At 46.8% G+C, this 25602-nt stretch overlaps 1 protein-coding gene across 1 annotated transcript in view; it reads right to left on the reverse strand.

Annotated features, from left to right (window-relative positions):
* NOL10 (nucleolar protein 10) overlaps positions 1-25602 on the reverse strand; it is a 226040-nt gene that overhangs the window by 68071 nt on the left and 132367 nt on the right. Inside the window, exons 14-16 of the mRNA XM_029595891.1 lie at positions 14601-14727; positions 12800-12879; positions 12586-12684 (exon numbers count right to left, since the gene is read on the reverse strand). Of these exons, the coding sequence (XP_029451751.1) occupies positions 12586-12684; positions 12800-12879; positions 14601-14727 (306 nt within the window). The remainder of the gene's footprint in view (positions 1-12585; positions 12685-12799; positions 12880-14600; positions 14728-25602) is intronic.

The following is a 25602-nucleotide window of genomic DNA, read 5'->3' on the forward strand; positions in this document are numbered from 1 at the left end:
AGGGCCAGCTGTGGAAAAAGCAAGTTTCCTTAATGAGGATTTGGCGGGGGGGGGTGTAGAGCGTGTCTCTGTATGCGGATCTAACCGGTCTTGATGGTTTGTGAGGACGAAGTGGGATGTTTAGATCGAGAGGAGTGAGATTGTAAATAGCTTTATGTATAACCATTAGGACTTTGTACAGAATTCTAAATTTGATTGGAAGCCAATGAAGGTTCCGCAGGATAGGTGTAATGTGCTCTCTTTTTTTGGTCTTGGTCAAAATCCTGGCAGTAGCGTTCTGCAACATCTGCAAAGGTTTGATGGTGTTTGCTGGGAGACAGAGAAGAAGCGAGTTGCAGTAGTCTATTTTTGAAAAGATGATGGATTGAAGGACTGTGCGGAAGTCTTGGAAGTGTAGGAGGGGTCTCAGCCTTTTTAGGACTTTAATTTGAAAAAGCAATCCTTTGTGGTGTTAAATTTCTTTAGGTTCAGTTGATTGTCCACGATGACTCCGAGGTTTCTCACTTGGGAGGAGAGGGTTGATTGAGCGGTGAGGTGATTGTTGGATACTACTTAGTGATCATCTTGGGAAATGAGGAGGAGTTCTGTTTTGTTAGTGTTAAGGATTAAGCTGAGACTTGTGAGAAGGTGGTTGATAGATTGAAGGCAGTTGTTCCAGAAGCTGAGGGTTTTTTGTAGTGAGTCCATGATCGGGATAAGTATTTGCACATCATCGGCATATATGTAGTGGGTTAACTTTAGATTTCAAAGGAGCTGGCAGAGTGGGAGAAGGTATATGTTGAAGAGGGTGGGGGATAGAGAGGAGCCTTGAGGAACTCCCAAGGTTGAGCTGACAGGGTGAGATTCTTTGTTGTTGATTCTGACCTTATAGAATCTGTTGCTAAGGAAGAACTTGAACCAACTTAGGGCGGTACCCTTGATGTCGATGTCAGCTAGCCGATCCACGAGAATTGAATGGTTCACCATGTCGAAGGCGGCTGATAGGTCAAGGAGAACGAGAAGACAAGGTTGTTTTTTGTCCAGACTTAGGAGAATGGTGTCTGAGAGTGAAATTAGGAGGGCTTCTGAGTTTAAAGACTTGCGGAAGCCGAACTGAGCAGGAGCTAAGATTTTGTTTTCGTCCAGGTATTCTGAAAGTTGTCTATTGACTATTTTTTCCAAGAGTTTACAGATGAATGGAAGGTTAGCTATAAGGCGGAAGTTAGCTGGATCGGCAGGTGACAGATTAGGTTTTTTTTAATAGAGGTTTGAGGATGGCAAGTTTTAGGGCGTCTGGAACTAAGCCCTGAGCTAAGGAGCAGTTAATGATCTCTGCAATAGGCTTAGCGATGGTTTTTGGGATGGCGATGAGAAGATTTGAGGGAATCTGGTCCGACGGGTGAGATGCAGGTTTGTGTTTCTTGAGTAAGGTTTCTATCTCAAGTGATGAGGTGGGCTCAAAAGCTTCGAGGCTTGTGCTTTGTTGTAGAGAGGTGGAATAAGGGGGAGGAGGCTGTCCATTGTTGGGGATTAGCGGTGATAAAAGATTGGCGATTTTTTTCTCGAAGTATAAGGCTAGCTCTGAGGCTTTGCTAGCAGCTTAATCGTCCGGAATAGTTGGGGGAGACGGTTTTGTGAGGGTCGAGACGTAGGAAAACAATGCTTTAGAGTCGAATATGAAGTGGTGGATTTTCCTTGCGAAGAAATCTCTTTGCTCGGAGAATGGAGATCCTGTAGCGGTGCATAAGGGATTTGTATGCAGCCAGATTTGTTGATGAAGGATTTTTTCGCCAATTATGTTTTTCTCTTCTTAATTCTTGCTTGAGAGATTTCAGTTCTGGGGTGTACCAAGGTTTCCTGTTGTCTGGGTTAGAGAGAAGGACTTTAGTGATAACTGGGCAGGTTAGGTCAGCTACTTTATTGGAGATTTTGAACCAGGAGGAGGTGGCCGAGTCTGCATCTGATAGGTCCAGCTGGTCAAATTCTTTGGTTAGGTGGGAGCTGAGGATGTCCGGGTTGCATAGATTCCTGAATTGGACTGTGGTTTTATGTGGCGGATGGAGAGTGGATTGATTAATTTTCAGGACTGTGGTGATCAACTTGTGATCAGACCACAGGATTGGTGAGCATGTCGGTATGGAGGAAGGAGTGAGACCTTCATTTACAAAGATTAAGTCCAGAGTGTGACCTGCTTTGTGTGTAGGGCCATTAATGATTTGTTTGAAGCCCATATCACTGAGTGTGGTGAGAAATGTTTCACAGTTGGAAGAGTGAGGTATCGTATCGACGTGAAGGTTGAAGTCTCCCAATATTATAGCAGGGTTATTATACAATATTATAGCAGGGTTATTATTATATTATATTACAGTTGAGTTAGAATCTCAGTAATAGTATATCCTACTAAATATTGGCCAAACCCATCCATGGAAAGTGGCCCTGATGCCTGTGTATGGACAGAGAGGTAAGAGGGATGACCTAATGGTTAGATAAAGAGGCTAAGAACCAGAAAACCAGGGTTCAAATCCCACTCCTACCACGAACACTCCTTATGACCAAGGGCAAGTCACTATCTCCTTATTGCCATAGGTACCCAATTAGCTCATAAGCTCTTTGGGCATGAACTTCTAGTACCCAAATTCTATTCTAAAAATGCTTTAAGCCATCGCAACCATTATTTGGAATGGGGAGCTCTGACAGAGTGTATTGACAACTACCTCATTCAACCTTAAGGAGACCAGTTCAAGGTTTTATCCAGTCTTCCTTAAGGCAGAATGCCGCAAGGGATTCTGGGTTAACGGAGGTTCCCATCACCTACAATAAGAACCCAGGCCACAGAAAGTCTTGGGGAGGCTCCAGAGAGCTGGTAGGTAGGATCTCACGATACATCCAGATTGTGGACATTTACCTGTTAATTGTGCCTGACGCAAGGTGAGCTACTATCTTGATTCCTGTATCTTTGAAGCACTGTATATCTCTGCACCATAACTAAGTTGGTTCAGTCTTATTATATTCCTGAACTATTCTTGAGGCCACAGCAGGCCCGAATACACTACACATGGTGTTAGAAGTGGTATTTATTTTGCTTAAGCGGAAGCACAAGTAAAAACTCAACCTCCAAGAAGAAAAAATAAAAACTGCTTGCAGAGATTTTTTCCTGGTTCCTTCCGACTTCAATTTATACTACAGTAGGTCATGGGGGCTATGCCCACCCGGGCAGTCAGAGGTCAAGCAGTAAGTTAGGGCTGCCTCATGTGAGTTATCAGTTTTGGGAGCTGGCCCCAAAAGATGATAAAATACAGGTCCTGGCCACAGGATAGCAACAGCTGCAAAATGCTGTATAAACAAAAAGATAAATAGCAGCGGCTACGACACCAATTAATGCAAAAAGGGCTGCCCATCTGAACTGCTGCCGATATTATTCTAGGGAGTACCCTATCTGTAATATAGCAGCCTTGATGTTCTCATAGGAATCCCTCCCATCTGGACTGGTATCCTGGAACGCCGCTTGACTAGCTAGCTTAGGCCCTGCAGTCGGCTATGTCCAGAATACCTCAGGTACCACCACCTTCGCATATCCTATTTCATATTAAGAGGAGAGAAGACCTGGAGGTCTTTCTAAAGAACTTTGAATGGACCGCCTGCCTGTCAGTCTGGACAACTTACTTGGCTAATTTGCTCACCAGCAACAGTCAAGCGGCGTTCCAGGACACCAATCCAGATGGGAAGGATTCCTATGAGGACATCAAGGCCACTATACTACAGATAGTGGGGTACTCCTCAGAATACTATCAGCAGCAGTTCCAACGGGCAGCCCTACAGCTCGGAGAGTGCCCCAGAAACCTCTTTCATCGTTTGAAAGAAGATGGGTGGAAGTGGCTCCAGCCGGAGGCAACATCAGGACTGGAAATAGTTAATCAAATACTCCTGGAGCAATTCCTAGATGGTCTGGACCGGCCTAGGCGGAATTGGGTCTGTTGACACAGTGAGCTCACCCTGGAAAGAGCCCTGGAAGTGGTGGAAGCCTTCCACTAGGCACAGTCAATGCCCACCGTCATAAGAGGCTTAGAGAGATAACCCATAACAATTCCTGGGCATGGTACAAAGGACAGAGGACCGCAGCAACAAACCTCCAAGATAGGGGGCTTGGCCTCCATATCCTGTTTCCAGATGCCATTCTCATCCACATTTTTAAACTGTGGACAGGGAAAGGGACTGTCTGTATGGCCAAAGTGAACCTATGGATGTTTGCCTGGTGACCCAACCAATGCCAAAGGATGAAGTACACATTCTTAAAAATAACACGCTGAAGCAGTGATGACCCGCAATCCAGAATATAAAAAGAGAGGAATCCGGAGAAGTCCAGTCTTATTATATTTCTGAACTAATTCTGTGGCCGCAGTAGGCCTGAATACGCTACAGGGGCTAAATATCCAAAATTACTGCTTTTCTTATAAAAATATGCCTTAAAAATGGCAGCATGAGGATTCCTTCATATATATTTAGTGGTGGTATTCTTGACAGAATACAGGGTTCTACAGCAGAACTAAGAGAAGATTTGACTTCTCTGTTTTCTGGGGGCTCTGAAAGTGGACTCTCTTGACTTATCTACAGTTAGCATCCTACCTGTTTGCTCTTATAGTGGGTAATTTTATAACCACATATGAAGAGTTAAAATCTGAGATTTAGGTCCAACTATAGCATACAGACAGTCCTTACAGCACCCTTAAACAAGAATAGAGTAAAAGCAGATGAGAGCTACAATATCCTGGTTGTTTATATAGCATGACTGTAGTTTTTGACCTGTTAGATCATGAGCTATTATTATAAAGGCTGTCCTAACTAGGTTTTAACGGGTACAGTTTTTGTGTGGTTTGCCTCCTATCTAATAGGTCTTTTCAAGTTGGTTCGAATGCAACTATTTCACAAAATAGGCCTTTATCCTGTAGGGTCCACAAGGGTTCATGCTTGCTCGTTACTTTTAAATTTGTTTCTTGCTCCTTTGGCTGCTTTAATTGAAAATTTAGACTATAGCACATTTTTCTATGTGGATGATATATAGGTGATTGCCTATGAGAAACTTGGAGCAACAAAGATTGAAGCATTTTGACAAATGGTTGGATTGTATTGCCAACTAGCTCTTTTCTCACAAACTCAATTCAGATAATCAGAGGCACTCTGGATCAGATATTGGGGCAATTCCTTAGAACAGACTGCAAAGATGAGTGGGGTTCAATTCTGTTAAATGAGAGCGCCAGACTTTTAGGTATTTGCATTGATTCAAAGTTAGCAATGACATAAGTATCTTCAGTAGTGAGGAGTTGTTTCTATTTCCTACGTATTATATGTCTGCAACCATTTTAAACAAGTGTAATCTTTGGACCTTGGTGCACTCTTTAATTTTCTCCTGTCTACCTGGGCCTGCCAGTTAGTTTGTTAAAACTTCAACTGGTTCAGAATACTGCAGTCTAGGTGACATGTAATCTTTGAAAATTTGATCTACTGCATTAGAGCAGCTTCATTGGCTTCCGGTTCAGGCTTGGATTACATTCCAATGGTTATGTATGGTCTTTAAATTATTGAACAGGAATCACCCACACTCTTTCAATTCTGCTTAGTCATTCTCCTGTCAGAACTTTATGTTCAACTCAAAGGGTTCTTGGCAGCACCCTTTCACATTAAACTGGAAGTAACAAGACGTCCGGCTTCACCCCATTACTTTGAAATTCGCTACTGCTTGACTTTCATTCTGAATCAAACTACTCTAAGTTCCATAAGAATCTTAAAGTATGGCTTTTTAAATCATTTATATTTTTTAATTATTTTAATTATGTAAGTTATTTAAGAGTGCTCTGTTTTTATTTTTGTAAAAGCATTTATAATTCTGCATTTATGCTTTGATTTTGAAAGGTGATGTATCAAATGTAATAAATTAAACTAAACCAACTACTCCTCAGATCCATTCACTGAATAACATAAGATCTGGGATAATATGGATGGGAATGAGATATTTAGCAAGTAGGCTTTTTATGGATACAGTATTGTAGTTGTATATTTTGTTATTAGAACTGGGGTGGGAGGGATATGGGTGTAAATCTTCTATTGTATCACGCTTCGATGTTGGCATCAACATACAGCATGTAATCAAGTTTTAGTAAATAAAAAAAAATTCAATTTTACCAAGCAACTGAGATCTACATTTCTGCTTCAAGGATACAAACTCAGTTTTACCCAACTGCATGCCAGTGTTTTATATATTCATCAAGATTTTAAAGAAACTGTTCCTGGATAAACAAATGGAGAAATTACTTTCCTGATAATTTCATTTTCCTTAGTGTAGACAGATGGACTCAGGACCAATGGGTATAGTGTGTGCTCCTGATAGCAGTTGGAGACTGAGTCAGATTTCAATCTGACGTCAGCACTACATATACCCGTGCGCGAGGCTCTGTTCCTCAGTTTTCTCCTCGAAAAGCAATTATGGATATATGTGTTTGGATAATTTTGATTAATTTGGTTAACTTGATTAACTTGAAACTTGATTACTCGGATTGGATGACGAGGTTTCTAGCTGGAGACCACTAAGGCATTCAACCGAGAAGCGCCGACACCTGGTAACATATGGGTGTCTGAACTAGAAATAAGGGCTGGCTTACCCGTGCTTGTATTGCACTCGGGGGGAGGTTCCCCCGGGGCTTCTTGATTGCGAGACATCCATGGGCTGGGTGCTGAGTCCATCTGACTACACTAAGGAAAATGAAATTATCAGGTAAGTAATTTCTCCATTTCCTAGCATGTAGCAGATGGACTAAGGACCAATGGGATGTACAAAAGCTACTCCCGAACCGGGCAGGAGGCTGCCCATGGCCCATTTAGTACGGCCTTTGCGAATGCTGTGTCCTCCTTGGCCTGAACATCCAGGCGATAGAATCTAGAGAAGGTGTGGATGAGGACCACGTTGCCGCTCGTCAGATCTCTGCGGGTGACAGCATCTTGGTTTCTGCCCAGGACACTGCCTGGGCCCTTGTGGAATGGGCCTTGACTTGTAGAGGTGGGAGCTTGCCTGCCTCTACATAGGCCGCCTTGATTACTTCTTTGATCCAGCAGGTGATGGTTGCTCGCGAGGCCGCTTCCCCTTGCTTCTTCCCGCTGTGAAGGATGAACAGATGGTCCGTCTTTCGTACAGGTTCCGATCTTTCCAGGTATCGGCCTAGGAGTCTGCTCACGTTCAGGTGGTGAATAAGGCGTGAGTCTTCTGAGTCCTTCTGCTTGTCTGGAGATGGCAGCGAGATGGTTTTCTTTAGATGAAGTGAGAAACCACCTTTGGCAGGAAGGAGGGTACAATGCGCAGCTGTATGGAGCCCGGCGTGAATCTGAGGAACAGCTCCCGGCATGATAGCGCTTGAAGTTCGGAGATTCGACTGGCTGAGCAGATTGCCATGAGGAACGCAGTCTTCAAGGTCAGGAGCTGTAGGGACGGACTGCAAGTTGGTCTGAACGAGGCTCCCGCTAGGAAGTCTAACACTAGATTGAGATTCCATAGTGGTATCGGACACTTTAGAAGGGGTCGAATGTGCTTGACCCCTTTTAAGACGCGGGAAACGTCTGGGTGGGCCGCTAGGCTGCTGCCGTCCACCCTGGGTCTGAAGCTGGCCAGGGCAGCCAGTTGTAACTTGATTGAGTTGAGAGACAACCCTTTGCTCACGCCGTCCTGCAGAAATTCCAGGATCATGGGGATTTTGACTGTCCATGGAAGGATGTCGCAGTCCTCGCACCAAGCTTCGAATATTCTCCATACTTGTATGATAAGGAGGTGGAGAACTTGAGCGCTTGGAGCAGTGTGTCTATTACTGGTCCTGAGTATCCACTCTTTTTCAGGCCAGCCCGTAAGCGAGAATCTTGTTGGGTCTCCGTGGCAGATCTGTCCTTGCTGGAGTAGATCCCTGTGTGGGGGTAGGCGTAGAGGATTTCCCGCCAGAAGTCTTCACATGTCCGCATACCACGGCCTTCATGGCCAGTCCAGGGCTACTAGAAGTACTAGCCCTCTGTGGTGTTCTATCTTGCGGATTATTCCGCCCAGTAGTGGCCATGGAGGGAAGGCATACAGTAGGTGCTCCTGAGGCCAGGTCTGGGCGAGGGCATTGATTTCCTGGGACAGCGGTTCCTGCCTTTGGCTGAAGAACTTGGGAACCCAGGTTTTGGACCCGGTTGCCAGAAGATCCATGGCTAGTGTTCCCCAGTGGTTTACTATCCGCTGGAAGGCTGTTGTCGACAGTGTCCATTCCCCTGGATCCAGACTCTCTCTGCTGAGGTAGTCTGCAGTGTCATTGTCTTTTCCTGCGATGTGGGCGGCTGATATCCCTTGTAGGTTTGATTCTGCCCACGTCATTAGGGGTTGTATTTCCAGGGACACCTGCTGGCTCCTGGTTCCCCCCTGGCGGTTGATGTAGGCCACTGTTGTGGCGTTGTCAGACATGATTGACTGATTTGCCCCGGAGTCTGTGGCTGAACCGTTGGCAGGCTAGCCTGACTGCTCGGGCTTCCAGTCGGTTTATGTTCCATGCCAAATCTTCTTAGTCCCATTGCCCTTGAGCCGTTAGCTCCTGGCAGTGGGCCCCCCATCCCTGCAGGCTTGCGTCCGTGGTGAGCAAGGTCCATTCCGGTGGGGATAGGCTTGTTCCCTCGCTCAGGTGGTCTTCTTGTAGCCACCATTGTAGTTGGTTCTGAACCTTCGCTGATAGCCGGAGGGGGTGGAATAGTTTTGAGACATCGGGTTCCATCGAGACAGTAGGGAATGTTGTAGGGGGTCGCAAATGGGCCCTTGCCCACGGGACGACTTCTATGGTTGATGCCATGAGTCCGAGGACTTGGAGATAGTCCCATGCCATGGGGAGAGTGGAATTCAATAATTCTCATAGTTGTTCCATCAATCTCCTTCTCCTTGTAGGGGGAAGGGGCTTTGTTCCCTTTGGTGTCGAACCGGACTCCCAGATATTCCAGCATTGGGAGGGCTGCAGGTGGCTCTTGGGTGTGTTAATGACCCACCTGAGGTTCTGCAGTAGTTTCTTGACTCTGGTGGTTGCTTGCTGGCTTTTCCTCTGGCGATTTCGCTCTGATCAGCCAATAGTCCAGGTATGGATGCACAAGGATTCCTTCTTTCCTCAGTGCTGCCCCTACTACCACCATGATCTTGGTGAACGTTCAGGGAGCCGTTGCCAGCCCGAACGGTAGGGCCTGGAACTGGTAGTGATGGCTCAATATCACGAAGCATAGAAAACGCTGGTGGAGGTGATGGATCGGTATGTGGAGATAGGCTTCTGACAGATCCAGGGAGGTCAGGAATTCTCCCGGTTGTACCGCCCTTACGACCGCACGCAGGGTTTCCATGCAGAAGCAGAGTACCTTCAGGTAGCGATTGACGATCTTGAGGACCAGTATGGGCTGGAATGTTCCCTCTTCCTTGGGCACGATGAAGTAGATGGAATAGTGCCCCGAATTTTGTTGGTGCGGAGGCACCGGTGTTATTGCCTTTAAGGCAAGTAGTTTTGATAGCGAGGTTTCCACTGCCTTCCTCTTGGAGGGGGTTGTGGCACGGAGAAATCACAAACTTGTCCGGAGGGATGCTGTGGAAGTCCAGGTAGTATCCCTCTCGGATGATGGATAAGACCTAATTGTCCGACGTTATTTCGACCCATCTTTGGTAGAAAAGGGCAAGCCTGCCCCCTATCTCTTCCTATAGATGGGTCTGCTGATTCTCATTGCGTGTTGTGGCTGGGGCCTGGTCCTGAGCTGGCTCCTCTTTTTTTTGTGCCTGTTCCAAAAGGACTGCCCCTTGCCAGTGGGGGGCTTGGTAAGTGTTTTTGTATGGTCTATAACGTTGGGATCCTCTGCCCTTGGGTGCCCGAGGAGAGGGGCTTTGGTTCCTCTTGCTCCTGTCCCCCGGTAGATGGGGTACTGGGGACTCGCCTCATTTGTCGGCTAGTTTGTCCAGGTCGATTCCAAAAAGGAGTGATCCTCTAAAGGGCATTCTCGAGAGCCTTGAGTTAGAGGATGCGTTGGCTGACCAGCTTATGAGCCAGAGCTGAAGTGAAGTGCGCACCAGGTCTGAGGTCGCATCCGTGAGGAATGATATTGCCGGGTCTAATGCCTCGATTGGCGTAGTTGCATCCCTGGCCATCGCCAGGCAGGCACGTGATACCACGGCGCAGCAAGCAGCGATCTGTGGGGTCATAGCCGATACATTGTAAGACTGCTTGAGGATGGATTCCTGCCGTCTGTCATTGGCATCCTTGAGGGAAGCTCCACCCTCGAGTGGTATGGTGGTGCACTTTGTGGTGGCACAGACCAAGGCATCGACCTTGGAAAACTTCAGGAGTTCTTTCGTCGCGGGGTCCAAGGGGTAGAGAGCTTCTAGGGCTCAATCCCCCTTGAAGGTGGCCTCTAAAGCGTCCCATTCCAGGTCAATCAGTTGTCGTACGGCCTGTAGCATAGGGAAATGGCGTGAGGTTTGGCGGAGCCCGGCCAGGAAAGGGCTCGCCTTGGACTCTACTGTGTTGCATGTATCCGGGATGGCCAATGCCTTCAGACTCGTGGCTACGAGATCTGATAATTCGTCTTTTGGGAAGAAGCTCGTCATAGTGCGATGCGGTTTCGTTCCTTGAGGGAGTTCCCCTTCTTCCAGGGGTTCTGGTTCCTCCTCTGAATCATGTGTGTCCCCTAAGGGGAGGTATTTGTCCAGGGGCGGCTCATCTGGTGGAGGCCGGGAGGGCCCTGGGAGGTTCTGGGCCACTGGCGGGGGTTGTGGTTGTGCCGCCGGTGGTCCCGTCTGTGTGTGGATGTAGGACTGTAGTTCCGCGAAGAATCCCGCCCAAGTGAAGTTGCCTGGGACCGCATCGGGTCCGGCGGCGCTCCCTGAGAGCTCCCACTGTGGAAGGGCCGAGTCGGGAATAGAGAGGTCCGGGGTAGTCTCACTGGTAGATCCGGAGTCCTCTACAGGCTGAGAGGGGCCTTGTCTCGGCTCCCCCCCGAGCTTCTTCGCACAACAGGCACAGGGCAGATGTCGCCTCAGGCTGTGCCGCTCTCAGGTGACATGCCGGGCAGAGGACTGGGCCTTTAGCTGTCTTGGACGGTGGTGCCATGATTTGCGCATGTATCCTGTACAGATGCACGTGCTGGGAGGCCTGGTTATGCGTTCCGGGCGCGCCTACATTGTGCGCCTAGGAACGGGAGATGCACAAGTGGTTGTGCGCACGGGCCTAGTTGTGCGCGGCGCTGTGCGCACAAGTATTTTATGCGCACGGCTCAATTGTGCGGACAAACGGCAACCAGGGGGGGGGGATGGTGCTGGCAACTACGCGGGCAAGATGGTGGCCCCCCCGGAGGGTCTCCACGTGGGAGGACCCTTGAGCCGGATCGGGGTCTAGCCCGGACGGGGCTGCTCAACCCGATTTGACAGACGCCGGAGGGACGATCTGTGCGGTTATTCGAGCCTCGGAGACCAGCGACTTAGAGAAAAGTTTTCTACCTTACCTTGTCCAGGGTACTTGCCAGGTTCATATGGCCTGGATTGGCCTCTGTTGGAAACAGGATGCTGGGCTTGATGGACCCTTGGTCTGACCCAGTATGGCATTTTCTTATGTTCTTATGTTGTCTCGGCGCTTCCCGGTCTCTTGCCGGGTAGTCTCCGGCTGCGGGGGGAGAGGGGAATACCTTCAACGCCGCGCTCGGTCTTGCACCCATTGCCTCTCAACCGCTCCCTTTTCAGGGGGATAAGTCCATGCCGGGTCGGTGACCGGCCTGAGGCTGCCTCTCAGCCGCTCCCTTCACAAGGGGGCTAAGTCCACGCCGGGACCGAGGCTTACCTCTGAGGGATCTCGGAAATCACCTCAGGAAATCTCAACTGGGGGAGGGACCCCTTTGGTATCACCGCAGGAGAGCGGGGCTCGTCTATAGGTAAGAATCTCTTTCTTTCCTTCTTCTTTGAATTTGGAGTTTGGTTTTCTAACGCTGTGCAAGCGTGTGTGAAGTCCCGAACTGCTATGGAGACGGAAAAAACAGGAACAGAGCCTCGTGCATGGGTATATGTAGTGCGGACGTCAGATTGAAATCTGACTCCGTCTCCAACTGCTATCAGGAGCACACTATACCCATTGGTCCCGAGTCCACCTGCTACATGCTAGGAAAATGTTAGTTATTCTTCATACCCTTGGCTGCTGATAGTCTAGCACTAGTGCAGTTGCAGCAGCTTCTTCCTCTCCCAGTCACCAGAGAACTACAGCATTCATGCTAAATGTACACACATGCTAAATGTACAACCAGTATATACATGTCTGTATATACTGGTTGAAAGGAACAGAAGCAGAGGAGAAAAGACAGGGAAGAAAAGGGAAGAAAACAGGGCTCATGCAATGAAGAAATGAGCAATCAACCCCCCGTTGTACTCATATGGGCATTTTTGCTACAAACTGTCTGCTGAATACAACATCCCTGGCTACCATATATAACCACAAACGCGACCATTTTTGGGGGTCACAAATGATCCAATTAACGAGACATTTAAAATTAGCCACTCTCTCAAACCCATTCTAATTTATTTATGCCTCAACTTACCTGTACTTGAACTCTCTGCATACGTGTTTCTTCTATCTTTTGCCTAATTTTCTCTTTTCTGTACTCCTCATAAGCAAATGGATTTACCATTGCTTTCACCTACACACATACAAGAGAGAACAAGAGATTGGCATGTGTTGTATCTTCCCAATCAAAAAATGCTTTAAAGCAAAAATGGTTATAGATCTAAAATTTCTTAAATCATTACATTTACCTTATGGTACAGTCGAATGTCAATGAAAAATCCATGCATGTATGCCCTAAGCAATGGAGATCCAATAAGATGGGCCAAGCCTGTAGAAATAACACATCTGATATAACAAGACAAAGAAATGTTAACTCTATATCATGTGAAGTCGAATGCTATGGAGTTCACTTTAATTGTGCAGATGTACAGCTAACTTGAAAAATCATCAGTGCAAACTTAATATACAAATGGCAATGAAGGTTATCGTATGTTAAATTAACATGAAATTTAAGTTGCTCCTATCAAACATGGCGACATTCTATCCTACAATTTCACTGCTGACTGGCTTATGAGATGTTATTCCATAAAATGTTAGAGGATCCCAGTAGTTCAAAGGAACTTTGTCAAAGGACTTTAAACTGTAACACTATACAAAGTAGGGCCCCTTCATTTTCAGCCCCTAAAATCTATGGGTTTTACAAAATTATTCAGCTTTTACTAATTTTCACTCTAACTTTGTTAACACTCAGAACAGTGTTTTGGTCCTGCAGAATTCAGGAATGGCCTGGTAAGAGCTAGCCACTTGCAAACCCCAACACAACCCCACTTGCCTTCCCCCTCCTCCCGGTACAGGAGAGGCTGAGCAGCACTTTGTACTCTTAGCTACCAAAATACCCCTAAGATTTACCTAGAAAAAAATGAGATTTTTCTGGCACCAATATTATGGGGTTTGTTTTTTTTTGGTTTGTTTTTTTTTTTACTGGTTGTTGTAATAAACTGATAAATTCCAGAGGGAAAAAAATAAAAATGAAAAGTTTTGTATATAACAAAGCAAACAAAAATACATTTTGTTATTAGGCAAGGCCCCTCTGCTCAAAACCTAATGATTGACAGCAAGGGCAGATAGTGGAAAAAAACCTTGCAAATTCAGCCGGACAACCAGTCAAATGAGCAGAGAAAACCTGCCTGTACTCTTATACACTGCAGAGATGAGTCTTAGCCTTGTAGTATTGATCAAGGTCTGTCCATTGATATGTAATAAGTAGCCCAATCTATGCACGCTGATTCTTGTTTTCTCCTACTCTTTCCTTGATCATGCTCTGTAAGAAACACTGGCATTCAATCAGGATTTAACAAAGCTTTCTTCTGAATTGTTAGGAAAATATTTAACTATTGTAATACCATTTGCTCAACAGCAAAACTAATTAGAGCTAGTTTATAGAACCTGGGATTTTTCACTTTTACGTCAGGGTGAAAAAGCTATATTTTAAAATTGTAATTAATAATAAACCCTGATCTAAATAAACCATCATCATGAACAGCTTACGCCTATTACTGCTTAGCACTTCTATAGCAATACTTGTCATAAGCAGTGATGTACAAAAATATGTAAGAGACCGTCCTTGCTCAGTAGGGCTTACAATCTGATCAGCTTATATAAGCACAATGCAGGAAAAGAAATTTGGTTCAGGTAGAAGTTCTTCAAACTCAGGATCTTCCTGTGTATATAAGGCTCCTTCAGAATCTTTACTAAACACTGATCCTAAAGCTAGCGCTACTGAAGCCATTCCATGTGGTGTCTGTACAGCCCTGCCAGCCTCATATATCCTCATGTGTGGGAGAGCACAGGTTGTTCCCTAAGAACAGTTCATGCAAACCATTGGGCTGGCTCAGGAATTACACCTAGAATTAATTGCAGATGTAGAGGGTTTGACAGGACCAGTGTTAAATCACTTCTCTTCGGTGATAAAACTGCTTGTAAAACAGCTAGAAAATAGCCAGACATCCTACAGAAGCAAGTCTTTTAAAGAGTAACAAAAATGTTTACCTAAGCTATCAAGGTCTTTCCTCGTTACAAACTTATAATCATCATAAATGGTGCTCTCTGGATTCTCTTCCAATTCTTCTGTTAAATTGTCCAAAAACGAGCACCATCGTGGAGCGGGACCCAGAGCCTGCAGGGATAAAGACATTATGCCATGAGCAACACGCCAAGCTCCAACATTGTTATTCTGCAACAACAGTCAGTAAATACACCAGGAAAGGAAATTTTAGTATTTTGCCCAGGCTAAACAAAAGAAGAAAATCTAGAGATAGTCTCCCAAGAAAACATGAAGGCGAGTTTCAAAAGTCATTTACCTAAGTAAATTGGCTGTTTGAAAATCATCCACTCTTTCCCACATGTAAAAGTGCACACAGGGATCAACAATGGAAAAGGAGGCAGGGTTAGGTTGAGGAGGCAATAATGTGCATAGTTTTGCATTTTAAAAAACATACATGCATTATTTAAAAGGGGAAAAAAATACCCACAGGAAAAAAAAAAAAAGATGCAAATCTCTGTAGGTAGTCCCCTCCCTTTCTCAATGCAATTTTCAAAGAGAAAGGGTGTGCATACTTTCCTGTTTCGAACTAGTGCAATGCCCTTGAGTAAACGTACCCACAGATTTTACAACCATGTGGGCTGTTTTGAAAATTGCCCCATATGCACAAGCACACACACACACACATGCTTCAGGGTTAGGCAACTTCGGCCTTGGAGTGCCACAGACAGAGGATGGTTTTCGGGAAAGCCATAGTGAAAACACTTGAGATATTTGCATGGGCTGCCTCCACGTTATACAAATATATCTCACGTATATTCACTATGGCTGTCCTAAAAACCATTTATGGCACTCCAGGACCAGAGTTGGCTACCCTTGCACTAACAGAAACATTGGAAATTTAGTTGTAGGATTATGCTAATCCACTTTAGAGACTGAGTACTGAATACTTTTGGGGTGACTTTGGACCTGAAAATGCAATGCCAAGAATACAGTTGCAGTCTTTTTAAAACAAAAAGGATCTTCAAGCTAGACCATTACTAACTTATTTGTGAGTCAAACCCTATTTTACTTTATTTTCTTCAATGGCTTGAGAGGGCTATTTGTATAGTTAAGCAGTTTGAACCACTCCTGGGCTTGGTTTTATTTCCCTGCCTTCATGAAACGCGTTCTGATGAAAGGATTACCTGATCATAACATTCAAGAAGTGGGAAAACTACAAAGCAAAATAATTTTTTTTCCTCACAAACCTAAAAGCAGTTAAGGCACACATGGAAAAGCTTTTGTCTCATCTTGAATATGAAATCCTTCCAGATAATCTATTTCCTTCCTTCTGCCAGATGTCTGGTAACCTGCTTTCTGCTCTAGCAGGGCTCCTTACTGCAAGCAATCCTCCAGATCATCTTACTTTTAACTGGCTACTGTCAGAAAAGCTGCCCAAAAATGATTTTCCCTTTCTAAGGGTTGGATTTAAGACATTCATATCACATGGGCAGCTAGAAAGTCTGCTACAGCACTGCTCACCCTGTCTATTACTCTTGCCATTCCATTAAGCCCTCTTACCATAAAAGTACAAAATGGCTTCATAGGCAAAACCGCATGGTTCTGACGTCAAGCTGGCATGAGACTAATCTTCCAGCATAAGGGCTAAGAGGCTTCAAGTTAACAACATATCAATCAAGGGGTGGCAAGGAGCTGCAGAGTGAGGCACAAAGCCGGCTGAAAAAAATGTAGGTGTTTTGCAAGCGGAAATTTTACTTGCAGTGGATTATAAGAATATACAGTACAATGGTTCATATCTCCTCTTTTTGAAGACACACTTTTGCATACTATATGCCAACTACCTTATGAAAAACTCAAAATGTTCCCCGTTTTCCTCCCTAGCAGTCTTTGAAGCCTCTTTCTCCACCCCTCCTCCCCACTCATCCAGCTTGGGGGTGGCAGGGAAACACTTCCTCTTCTGTGGCCCATCCTCAGCACTGCTCGCTTGCCATCTGGAGCAGGTATGGTGGCAGCAGCTGTCTTCCCTGCTTGCTTGGTCACACCACTACCTCTGTGTCCTGGAAGCTGCACCTATGTCTAAGTATTCTGATTAAATCTTTTGAATTTCTCATGTTGATTTTTTACCTGCCTTTTATTTAATTACTTTGTCTCTCTTTTTTGTTCAATTTATGTATTTATTATAAAAGATTTATATACCATCTCCCTGGTCTAAAAGAGTGTCTGAAGCAGTGTACCAGTCATAATAAACACAATAAAAAAAACAAACCATAACACAAACCAACCAAATAAGCCACAATAGTGGCAATACTCGCTAACATCTCCAAACAGGTCCCATTAGCTTAGCTATCAAAACTTGATACTTGAGGCCATGCATACCCAGTCAGCAAACTATCTCAGCAGATAAATGAGGGTGTCCCCTACCTCTCAACACCAGAAACTTAGAGTGAGCAAGTTTAATTTAGCTCTTGCTGTTACTGGGAGAAAATGAAGCAAAGGAATAGAATTTGCTCTTCCATCACTACTAGCCACCCTGGCTGCCACGTTTTTAAGAGTTTCATCATATGGAGTAGTCTGGCCAGCAAACCAATATAAAACGTGTTGCAATAGTCAATATAACAATTTCTTCTGTTGGGGCCTAATAGAAACTACCATTGGAAACTGAACCTTAGTTCTTTTATTCCTACCCACTTCTTTTCTCTCTCTCTTACATATACTCCCTTAATTTTGTGGTGGGCAGGTTTCCTTTCCTGTAAGGATTTGCTCATTGGTGTAAAGCAGGGGTCGGGAACCTTTTTGGCTGAGAGAGCCATGAACGCCACATATTTTAAAATGTAATTCCGTGAGAGCCATACTAACTACAACCCCCCCCCCCCCCCACCCTCCTGACTCCCCCAAGACCTACCAAATTAATTTACTACAACCCCCTACTCTCCTGACGCCCCCAAGACCTGCCAAATTAATTTACTACAACTACAACCCCCCCATCCTCCTAACCCCCCCCCCCCAAGACCTTCCAAAAGTCCCTGGTGATCCAGCGGGGGTCCAGGGCTCGCAGACAAATCTTTAATAAAAAAGTAAAAGTCTAACAAAACCTCCCACCCTCCTGACACCTCCCCAAGACCTCCAAAATTAATTTACTACAACCCCCCACCCTCCTGACCCCCCCCCCCCAAGACCTCCAAAATTAATTTACTACAACCCCCACCCTCCTGACTGCCCCCAAGACCTGCCAAAAGTCCCTGGTGGTCCAGGAGCGATCTCCTGGACTTGGGCTGTCGGCTGCCAGTAGTCAAAATGGTGCCGACGGCCCTTTGCCCTCACTATGTCACTGGGGTCGACCAATGGCGGCAGTAGCCCCTGTGACATAGTAAGGGCAAAGGCCGTCGATGCCATTTTGATTACTGGCAGCCGACGGCCCTTTGCCCTTACTATGTCACAGGGGCTACCGCCATTATTGGTCGACCCCAGTGACATAGTGAGGGCAAAGGGCCGTTGGCGCCATTTTGACTACTGGCAGCCGACAGCCCAAGTCCAGGAGATCGCTCCCGGACCGCTCCTGGACCCCCGCTGGAGCACCAGGGACTTTTGGCAGGTCTTGGGAGTTCAGGAGGGTGGGGGTTGTAGTAAATTAATTTTGGAGGTCTTGGGGGGCATCAGGAGGGTGGGGGATTTTGTTAGATTTTTACTTTTTTATTAAAGATTTGTCTGCGAGCCAGATGCAGCCATCAAAAGAGCCATATCTGGCTCCCGAGCCATAGGTTCCTGACCCCTGGTGTAAAGCCACACCTGTGCATAATTTCTCTTTTGCTTTCTTAAAAGGTTATTAGACTACTTTTGTTTGCTGAGTTTTAGACAGACCTCCAACAGAATTTTGGTTTAATTGCTTGGACATTTTAAATCCTTTTATGAGTTTAAAAAAGAAAGATGTAGACAGCAGTGGGATGGGGTCTATTAAGAAATTACTATTTACCTGATAATTTCCTTTTCTCTAATGAAGACAGGTTAATCCATGACCAGTGGGTTATGCACCTCTACCAGCAGATGGAGATAGAGCAAAGCTGATCTATATCCATGCTCTGACATCATTTATACCCCATTTTATTTACCCCCCCTGCTTTCCTTTAACCCTTACTTTTCCCTATAGCAACCCTGGGCATAATGTATATTATATACATTATGCCCAGTCCAGCCCTCCCAAACCCAACCACAACTCCCCCTCCCTAAAAAATTCTCTCGATGCCATTGAACTTACCTCATCCAAGGAAATTGAGACAATCCTCAAAAAATTTAAGCCTGCATCCAACCCCTCAGATACTATACCTACGAAAACCCTCCTCTCCATCCCCAACACCATTGCTTAACCTCTACTTAACCCAACTGCTCCCTGTCCTCTGGCTCAATCCCCGATCCCCTTAAATATGCAGTAGTCAAACCACTCTTCAAGAAGCCCTCCCTTGACCCCAAAGACCCATCCAACTATTGTCCAATCTCCCTTTCATCTCAAAAATCATGGAGAAGGTAGTAAACATCCAGCTCATGGAATACCTCGACGACAATAACATAATCCACTTCTCACAGTTCGGCTTTCGCAAAAATTTAAGTACCGAAACCCTAACTCTCCCTCACTGACTTCCTCCTCACCGGCCTTGACCAAGGTCATAACTTCTTCATCGCCTTCCTCGACATCTCTGCAGCCTTTGACATAAGCCATGATCTTCTCATTTCCCGCCTAGCCGACATTGGCATCTCTGGCTCGGCCCTCCTGTGGTTCAGATCCTACCTAACAGATGCTTCTCTGTAAAACTTGGTACCTCAGAATCCTCTTGTTTCACCCTATCTCAAGGAGTGCCTCAAGGCTCCTCCCTCTCCTTCACTCTTTTTAACATATACCTCCTCCCCCTCTGTCATCACCTATCTGATCTTGGTCTTAAATTCTACATCTACGCAGATGATGTCCAAATCATCATCCCTTTCCGTGAATCACTAACTGCCACTCTAAGTTTCTGGGAAAAATGTCTCTCCTCTATTAACTCCTTACTCACTTCCCTTCAACTCGCCCTCAACTCTGTTAAAACTGAGCTCCTCCTCATCCATAACCACCAAACCTTCAAGCTGACCCCTCCCATTGACTGTCTCTCTCTTTCACCTCTAAACCCTCTGTATGGAACCTAGGCGTCCTAATTGACCCACAGCTGAGCCTTAAGAACCACATCACCTCGGTCATAAAAGGAGGTTTTTATAAGCTCATGGTCATAAAAAAGCTCAAGCCCCTACTCCATACTCATGATCTAAAAACTGTTATCCAAGCTACCTTAATATCTAAATTGGATTACTGTAACTCCTTGTACCTTGGCCTCCCCTACTCCACCATCAGACCTCTCCAGATACTTCAAAATGCCACTGCAAGGATAATCAGTAACACATGTAAATCAGACCATATAACCCCCATCCTCAAAGACCTGCACTGGCTCCCCATCCCCTCCCGTATCCTTTCCATCATACACAAAGCTATCTACAATCATAACTCCTCCTGGCTCAATGAACTTCTTCAACTCACACAATCCTCCCGCCCCACCAGAGCGAACCTCAAATGCACATTAAAAGTTCCCCCACTTAAGAAAGCTCAACTCTCAGCTACAAGGGACCATGCCCTCAATTGCTGGCCCTTCCCACTGGAATGCTCTACCTCCGCATCTCCGTCTAGAACCCTGCCCTTTTAAATTCAGAAAATTACTAAAGACTTGGCTTTTTCACCAGGCCTTCTCGAACTAATTACTAAGACCCCAGTCGCTTTGCCCCCCTGTTACCCTCTAGCAGACTTCTCTGTTTAATCCTGTAATTCCATTCAACCTTTAAAACCCTACATAATCTCTATTAAACAGCTTGTAAATCATATAATCCCTTTAGAACCATTTGTAAACCTGTAAAAAGAGTAACCTTGTTATATTTAATATAATATATCCGTACATTAGTTAACTTTGTTACCTTCTATCCCGTTTCCTTCCTACTCTTGTTTATGAGGTTCCGCTGTTTTTGAGCCTCCTATTGGTTGTCCACCCCCCCCCACCCCCACCCCCTGTTACTTGTACTTCCCAACTTGTTTCTTCCCACTGTGAAGGATGAACAGGTGATCAGTTTTGCGCAAGGCTTCCAATCTCTTCAGGAATCGGACTAGGATTCTGCCGACATTCAGGTGGCAAAGGAGGAGTGAGTCTTCCGAATCTCTGTGTCCATCTGGTGATGGTAAGGATATGGTCTGGTTCATATGGAACTGGGAAACCACTTTCAGAAGGAAGGATGGTACCGTACACAGCTGTATGGTGCCTGGGGTGATCCTGAGGAACGGTTCTCGACAGGATAATGCTTGAAGTTCGGAGATGCGCCGAGCTGAGCATATTGCGATCAGAATGCAGTCTTTAAGGTCAAGAGGCGTAGAGACAGGCCACTTGTTGGTCTGAAGGATTCCACTGCTAGGAAGTCTAGTACTAGGTTGAGGTTCCATAGAGGCACTGGCCATTTTAGAGGTGGCCAGAGTTGTTTAACTCCTTTCAGGAAGCGAGCCACATCAGGATGAGTTGATAGTCTGATGCCGTCCGCTTCGGACCTGAAACAGGCCAGTGCAGCAACTTGAACCTTGAGGGAGTTGAGAGACAACTCCTCCTGCATGCCGTCCTGTAGGAATTCTAGGATCGTGGAAATCTTGGCTGTCCTTGGAAGGAGGGCATGGTCTTCACACCAGGCTTCAAAAATACTCTCCAGATCCGTATGTAAGACAGAGATGTGGAGAGCTTGTGTGCTTGGAGCAGGGTGTCAATCACGGCTTTTGAGTAGCCGCGCTTCTTTAGGCTAGTCATCTTAAGGGCCATACCGTAAGAGATAATAGAACCGGGTCTTCGTGGGAGATCAGTCCCTGCTGAAAAAGGTCCCTGTATGGCGGTAGACGCAGAGGATTCCCCGCCAATAGTCTTCGCATGTTCGCATACCATGGTCTTCTTGGCCAATCTGGGGCGACTAGTAGGACTAGTCCCCTGTGGTGCTCTATCTTGTGAATGTCCCTGCCCAGTAGTGGCCAGGGTGGGAAGGCATACAGGAGGTCTTACTCTGGCCAGTTCTGGACGAGAGCGTCGATTCCTTGAGACTGTGGCTCTCGTCTGCGGCTGAAGAATCTGGGGACTTGGGCATTGTGACGAGTTGCTAGGAGGTCCATGGCTGGGGGACCCCATCGATTCACTATCATCTGGAAGGCTGTGTCCGCCAGCAATCATTCCCCCGGGTCTAGGCTCTCTCTGCTGAGGTAATCCGCTGAGATGTTGTCTTTTCCTGCGATGTGGGAGGCCGAAATCCCTTGCAGGTTTGTTTCTGCCCACTCCATGAGAGGGTCTATTTCCAGAGGCACCTGCTGTCTCCTGGTTCCTCCCTGGCTCCTGTTTCCTCCCTGGCAGTTGATGTAGGCCACGGTTGTGGCATCATCAGACATGACTCACAGACTCGCCTCAGAGTCTGTGGCTGAATCACAGGCAGGCTAGTCTGACCGCTCGAGCTTCCAGGCGGTTTATGTTCCATTTCGTCTCTTCTTTGTTTCATTGTCCCTGGGCTGTTAGTTCCAGACACTGGGCTCCCCACCCTCGCAGACTTCCGTCCGTGATGAGCAAGATCCACTTCGGTGCGGATATGTTTATGCCTCTGTTTAGGTGTTCTTCTTGTAGCCACCATTGAAGCTGATACAGAACCTCTGTCGATAGCTGGAGGCGAATTGAGTAGTTCTGGAACACTGGATTCCACCGTGATAATAGGGAGCGTTGTAGTGATCGCATATGGGCCCTTGCCCACGGAACATCTTCCAGAGTTGAGGTCATGAGGCCGAGAACTTGAAGGAAGTCCCATATCTTGGGGTGAACCGAGTTCAACAGGTTTTGCAATTGACCCAGTTTCCTTCTCCTTGGAGGGGGAAGGTAGACCTTGTCCAGCTTGGTACTGAGCTGGACTCCCAGGTATTCTATAGTGACTGGGAGGGCTGTAGGCAGCTCTTGGCTGTGTTCACGACCCATCCGAGCTCTTGTAGTAATTTCTTGAGTCTGGTGGTCGCATGGCGACTCTCCACCGGAGACTTTGCTCTGATCAGCCAATCGTCCAAGTAAGGATGTACCAGAACTCCTCCTTTCCTCAGTGCCACTGCTACTATCACCATAATTTTGGTGAAGGTTCTGGGAGCGGTGGCTAGTCCAAAGGTTAGCGCTCAAAATTGGTAATAATTGCCCAGTATCGCAAAGCGCAGGAAGCGCTGGTGGTCCCGATGGACCGAGATATGAAGGTAGGCTTCAGATAGGTCCAGGGAGGTTAAGAATTCTCCCAGTTGCACTGCCATTATAACGGAGCGTAGGGTTTCCATGCGGAAGTGTGGTACCTTCAGGTAACTGTTGACGGCCTTGAGGTCCACGATGGGTCGGAATGTTCCTTCTTTCTTGGGAGCGATAAAATAGATGGAATAGTGACCAGTATTTTGTTGAGAGATAGGCACTAGAGTTATTGCCTTCAGGCTGAATAGTCTTGCTAGCGTGGTTTCCACTGCCAGTTTCTTGGAGTGGGAGTGGCACGGTAATCTCATAAATTTGTCTGGGGGAATGCTTTGGCCCATCGAATGATAGTTAGGACCCACTTGTCCGATGTTACTTTGGCCCATCTTTGGTAGAAGAGGGCAAGTCTGCCCCCCCCTATGTCTTCTTCCTGTGGATGGGTCTGCATCTTCTCATTGTGGGGCACGGCCAGAGCCTGCCCCTGAGCTTGCTCCTCTCAATGTGCTTGTTCCGAAAGGACTGAAACCTTCCTGAAGTATGAGGTGCTTGGGACTGTGTGTTCCTGTAAGGTTTAAAACGCTGCAATCCTCTACCCTTGGTTCTTCAGGGGGAGGAGCGCTGATATGTTCTTTTGTTCCTGTCTTCAGGTAAGCGGGGTATTGGGGATTCACCCCATTTGTTGGCTAACTTCTCCAGTTCGCTTCCAAACAGGAGGGATCCTTTAAAAGGCATTTTTGTGAGATTCACCTTGGAAGTTGTGTCAGCCGACCAGTTTCGGAGCCATAATTGTCTTCTGGCCACCACTGTGGCGGTGACACCCCTGGATGATGTGCGCACAAGGTCAGTGGTAGCATCGGTGAGGAAGGAGACCGCAGGTACCATCGCTTCTCCGGGCATGGTAGCGTCTCTGGAGAGGATTAAACAGGAACTTGCCACCAAGGCACAGCAGGAGGCAATTTGTAGCGTCATTGCTGAGATATCAAAGGACTGCTTAAGGATGGCTTCCAGCCTTCTGTCTTGGGCGTCCTTCAGTGCCGCCCCTCCCTCCACAGGGATTGTGGCGCGTTTTGAGACACCGCAGATCATAGCGTCCACTTTAGGGAAGCGTAGAAGTTCCTTGGCCATGGGTTCCAATGGTTAAAGGGCTTCTAGTGCCTGTCCCCCTTTAAAACCGGCCTCTGGAGCATTCCATTCCAGGTCAATCAGTTCCTTGATGGGCTCCAACACAGGAAAATAACATGAGGCTTTACAGAGGTACACCAACATGGGATTATTTTTAGATTCCAATGTAGGGTCCGTGCCTGGGAGACACGAGGGCTGGTAATTCGTCTTTGTGGAAGAATCGGAGCATGGTCCGGTATGGCTCCATCCCTGGTGGGATTTCCCCTTCTTCCAGGGAGTTGGTTTCTTCCTCTGAGGTGTCTGGCTCTCCATCCGGGATGATCTTGGATAGGAGAGGCATGTCTTGAGAGCCTCGGGAGGTGCTGGGAAGTGCTTGTGCTTCTGGCAGAGTTTGAGGCAAGTGGACAGCCGGGGCTGGTTGCGCCTGGACAAAGTTTTGCAGCCCTTTGAAAAATTCCACCCAGGAGAAGGTTCCTGGGTCCATGTTGATGCCAGGAGGGATTGTAGTGGTAGCCCCGGAAGAACTTTCCTGTGGGGGCACTGAGTTGGACATAGTTAGGTCCGGGGTGCCATCATCAGTGAACCCGGATCCCTCTCCTGGCTGTGGGAGGTCTTGATTGAGTTCTCCCTGGTTCTGTTCGCACTGCTGGCACAGCAGGGATTCTAATTCAGGCTGCGCAGCTCTCAAGTGGCAGGCTGGGCAAAGGAAGGGTCCCTTGGCCTTCTTTGATGGTGGTGCCATTGTTTGTGCGTGTGTAGGGCTTAAAAATTCGTCCGAGCGAGAGTTATGTGTGCGGATGCCCTTAGTTGTGCGCAGAGCGTACGCACAAGTTATACGTGCAGGCGGCGGATTTTGTGTGCGTGGCACAGTTATGCGCGCAGTTGTGCGTGTGGCCTAGTTGTGTGTACAATCCAGATGTGCGCGCAGTTAAGCATATATCCCTATGGATGCACTCAAGTTAGGTGCCTCGGGCCTCTGGCCTGCTCCTTGTGTACCGACGGCGAGGGGAAGATGGCGCAGGTGACCCTGGCAACAAGATGGCGGCCCCCCCGGAGTGTCTCCATGTGTGTAGACCCTCGACCAGATCGGGGCCTAGCCAGAAGAAGACTGCTCAACCTGATTCAAACCTCGGAGAAAGGTCAGTACGGCTGTTCAAGCCTCGGAGAGCGGAGACTTAGAAGAAAAGGTTTCTACCTTACCTGGTCTCGGCGCTTACCGGACACATGCCAGGCAGTCTCCAGCTGTGGGGGGAGAGGGAAATACCTTCACCGCCGTGCTCGAATCTGTGGACCCTGGGGGCAACGTCCACACCGGGGATCGGCCAGCAGACTAAGGCTCACCTCTAAGGGATATCGAATCGACCGCAGGAAAGTCTTGACTGGGGGAGGGACTATTAGGTTTCACCGCAGGAGAAGCAGGGCTCTCTTCTTAAAAAGGTAAATTTTCTTCTCTCTTCTTTTTTTGTAAATGTTACACTATTCTCTTTTGGATACCGTCCGCATCTGCTATGGGAGACAGAGAAATATTGAATAGCTAAGGATGCTGCACGGGTAATATGTAGGCTGACGTCAGAGTTGAAATCTGACTCAG

This window comes from Rhinatrema bivittatum, chromosome 3 (assembly GCF_901001135.1).
Source record: "Rhinatrema bivittatum chromosome 3, aRhiBiv1.1, whole genome shotgun sequence".
In the NCBI taxonomy this organism is placed as follows: Eukaryota; Metazoa; Chordata; class Amphibia; order Gymnophiona; family Rhinatrematidae; genus Rhinatrema; species Rhinatrema bivittatum.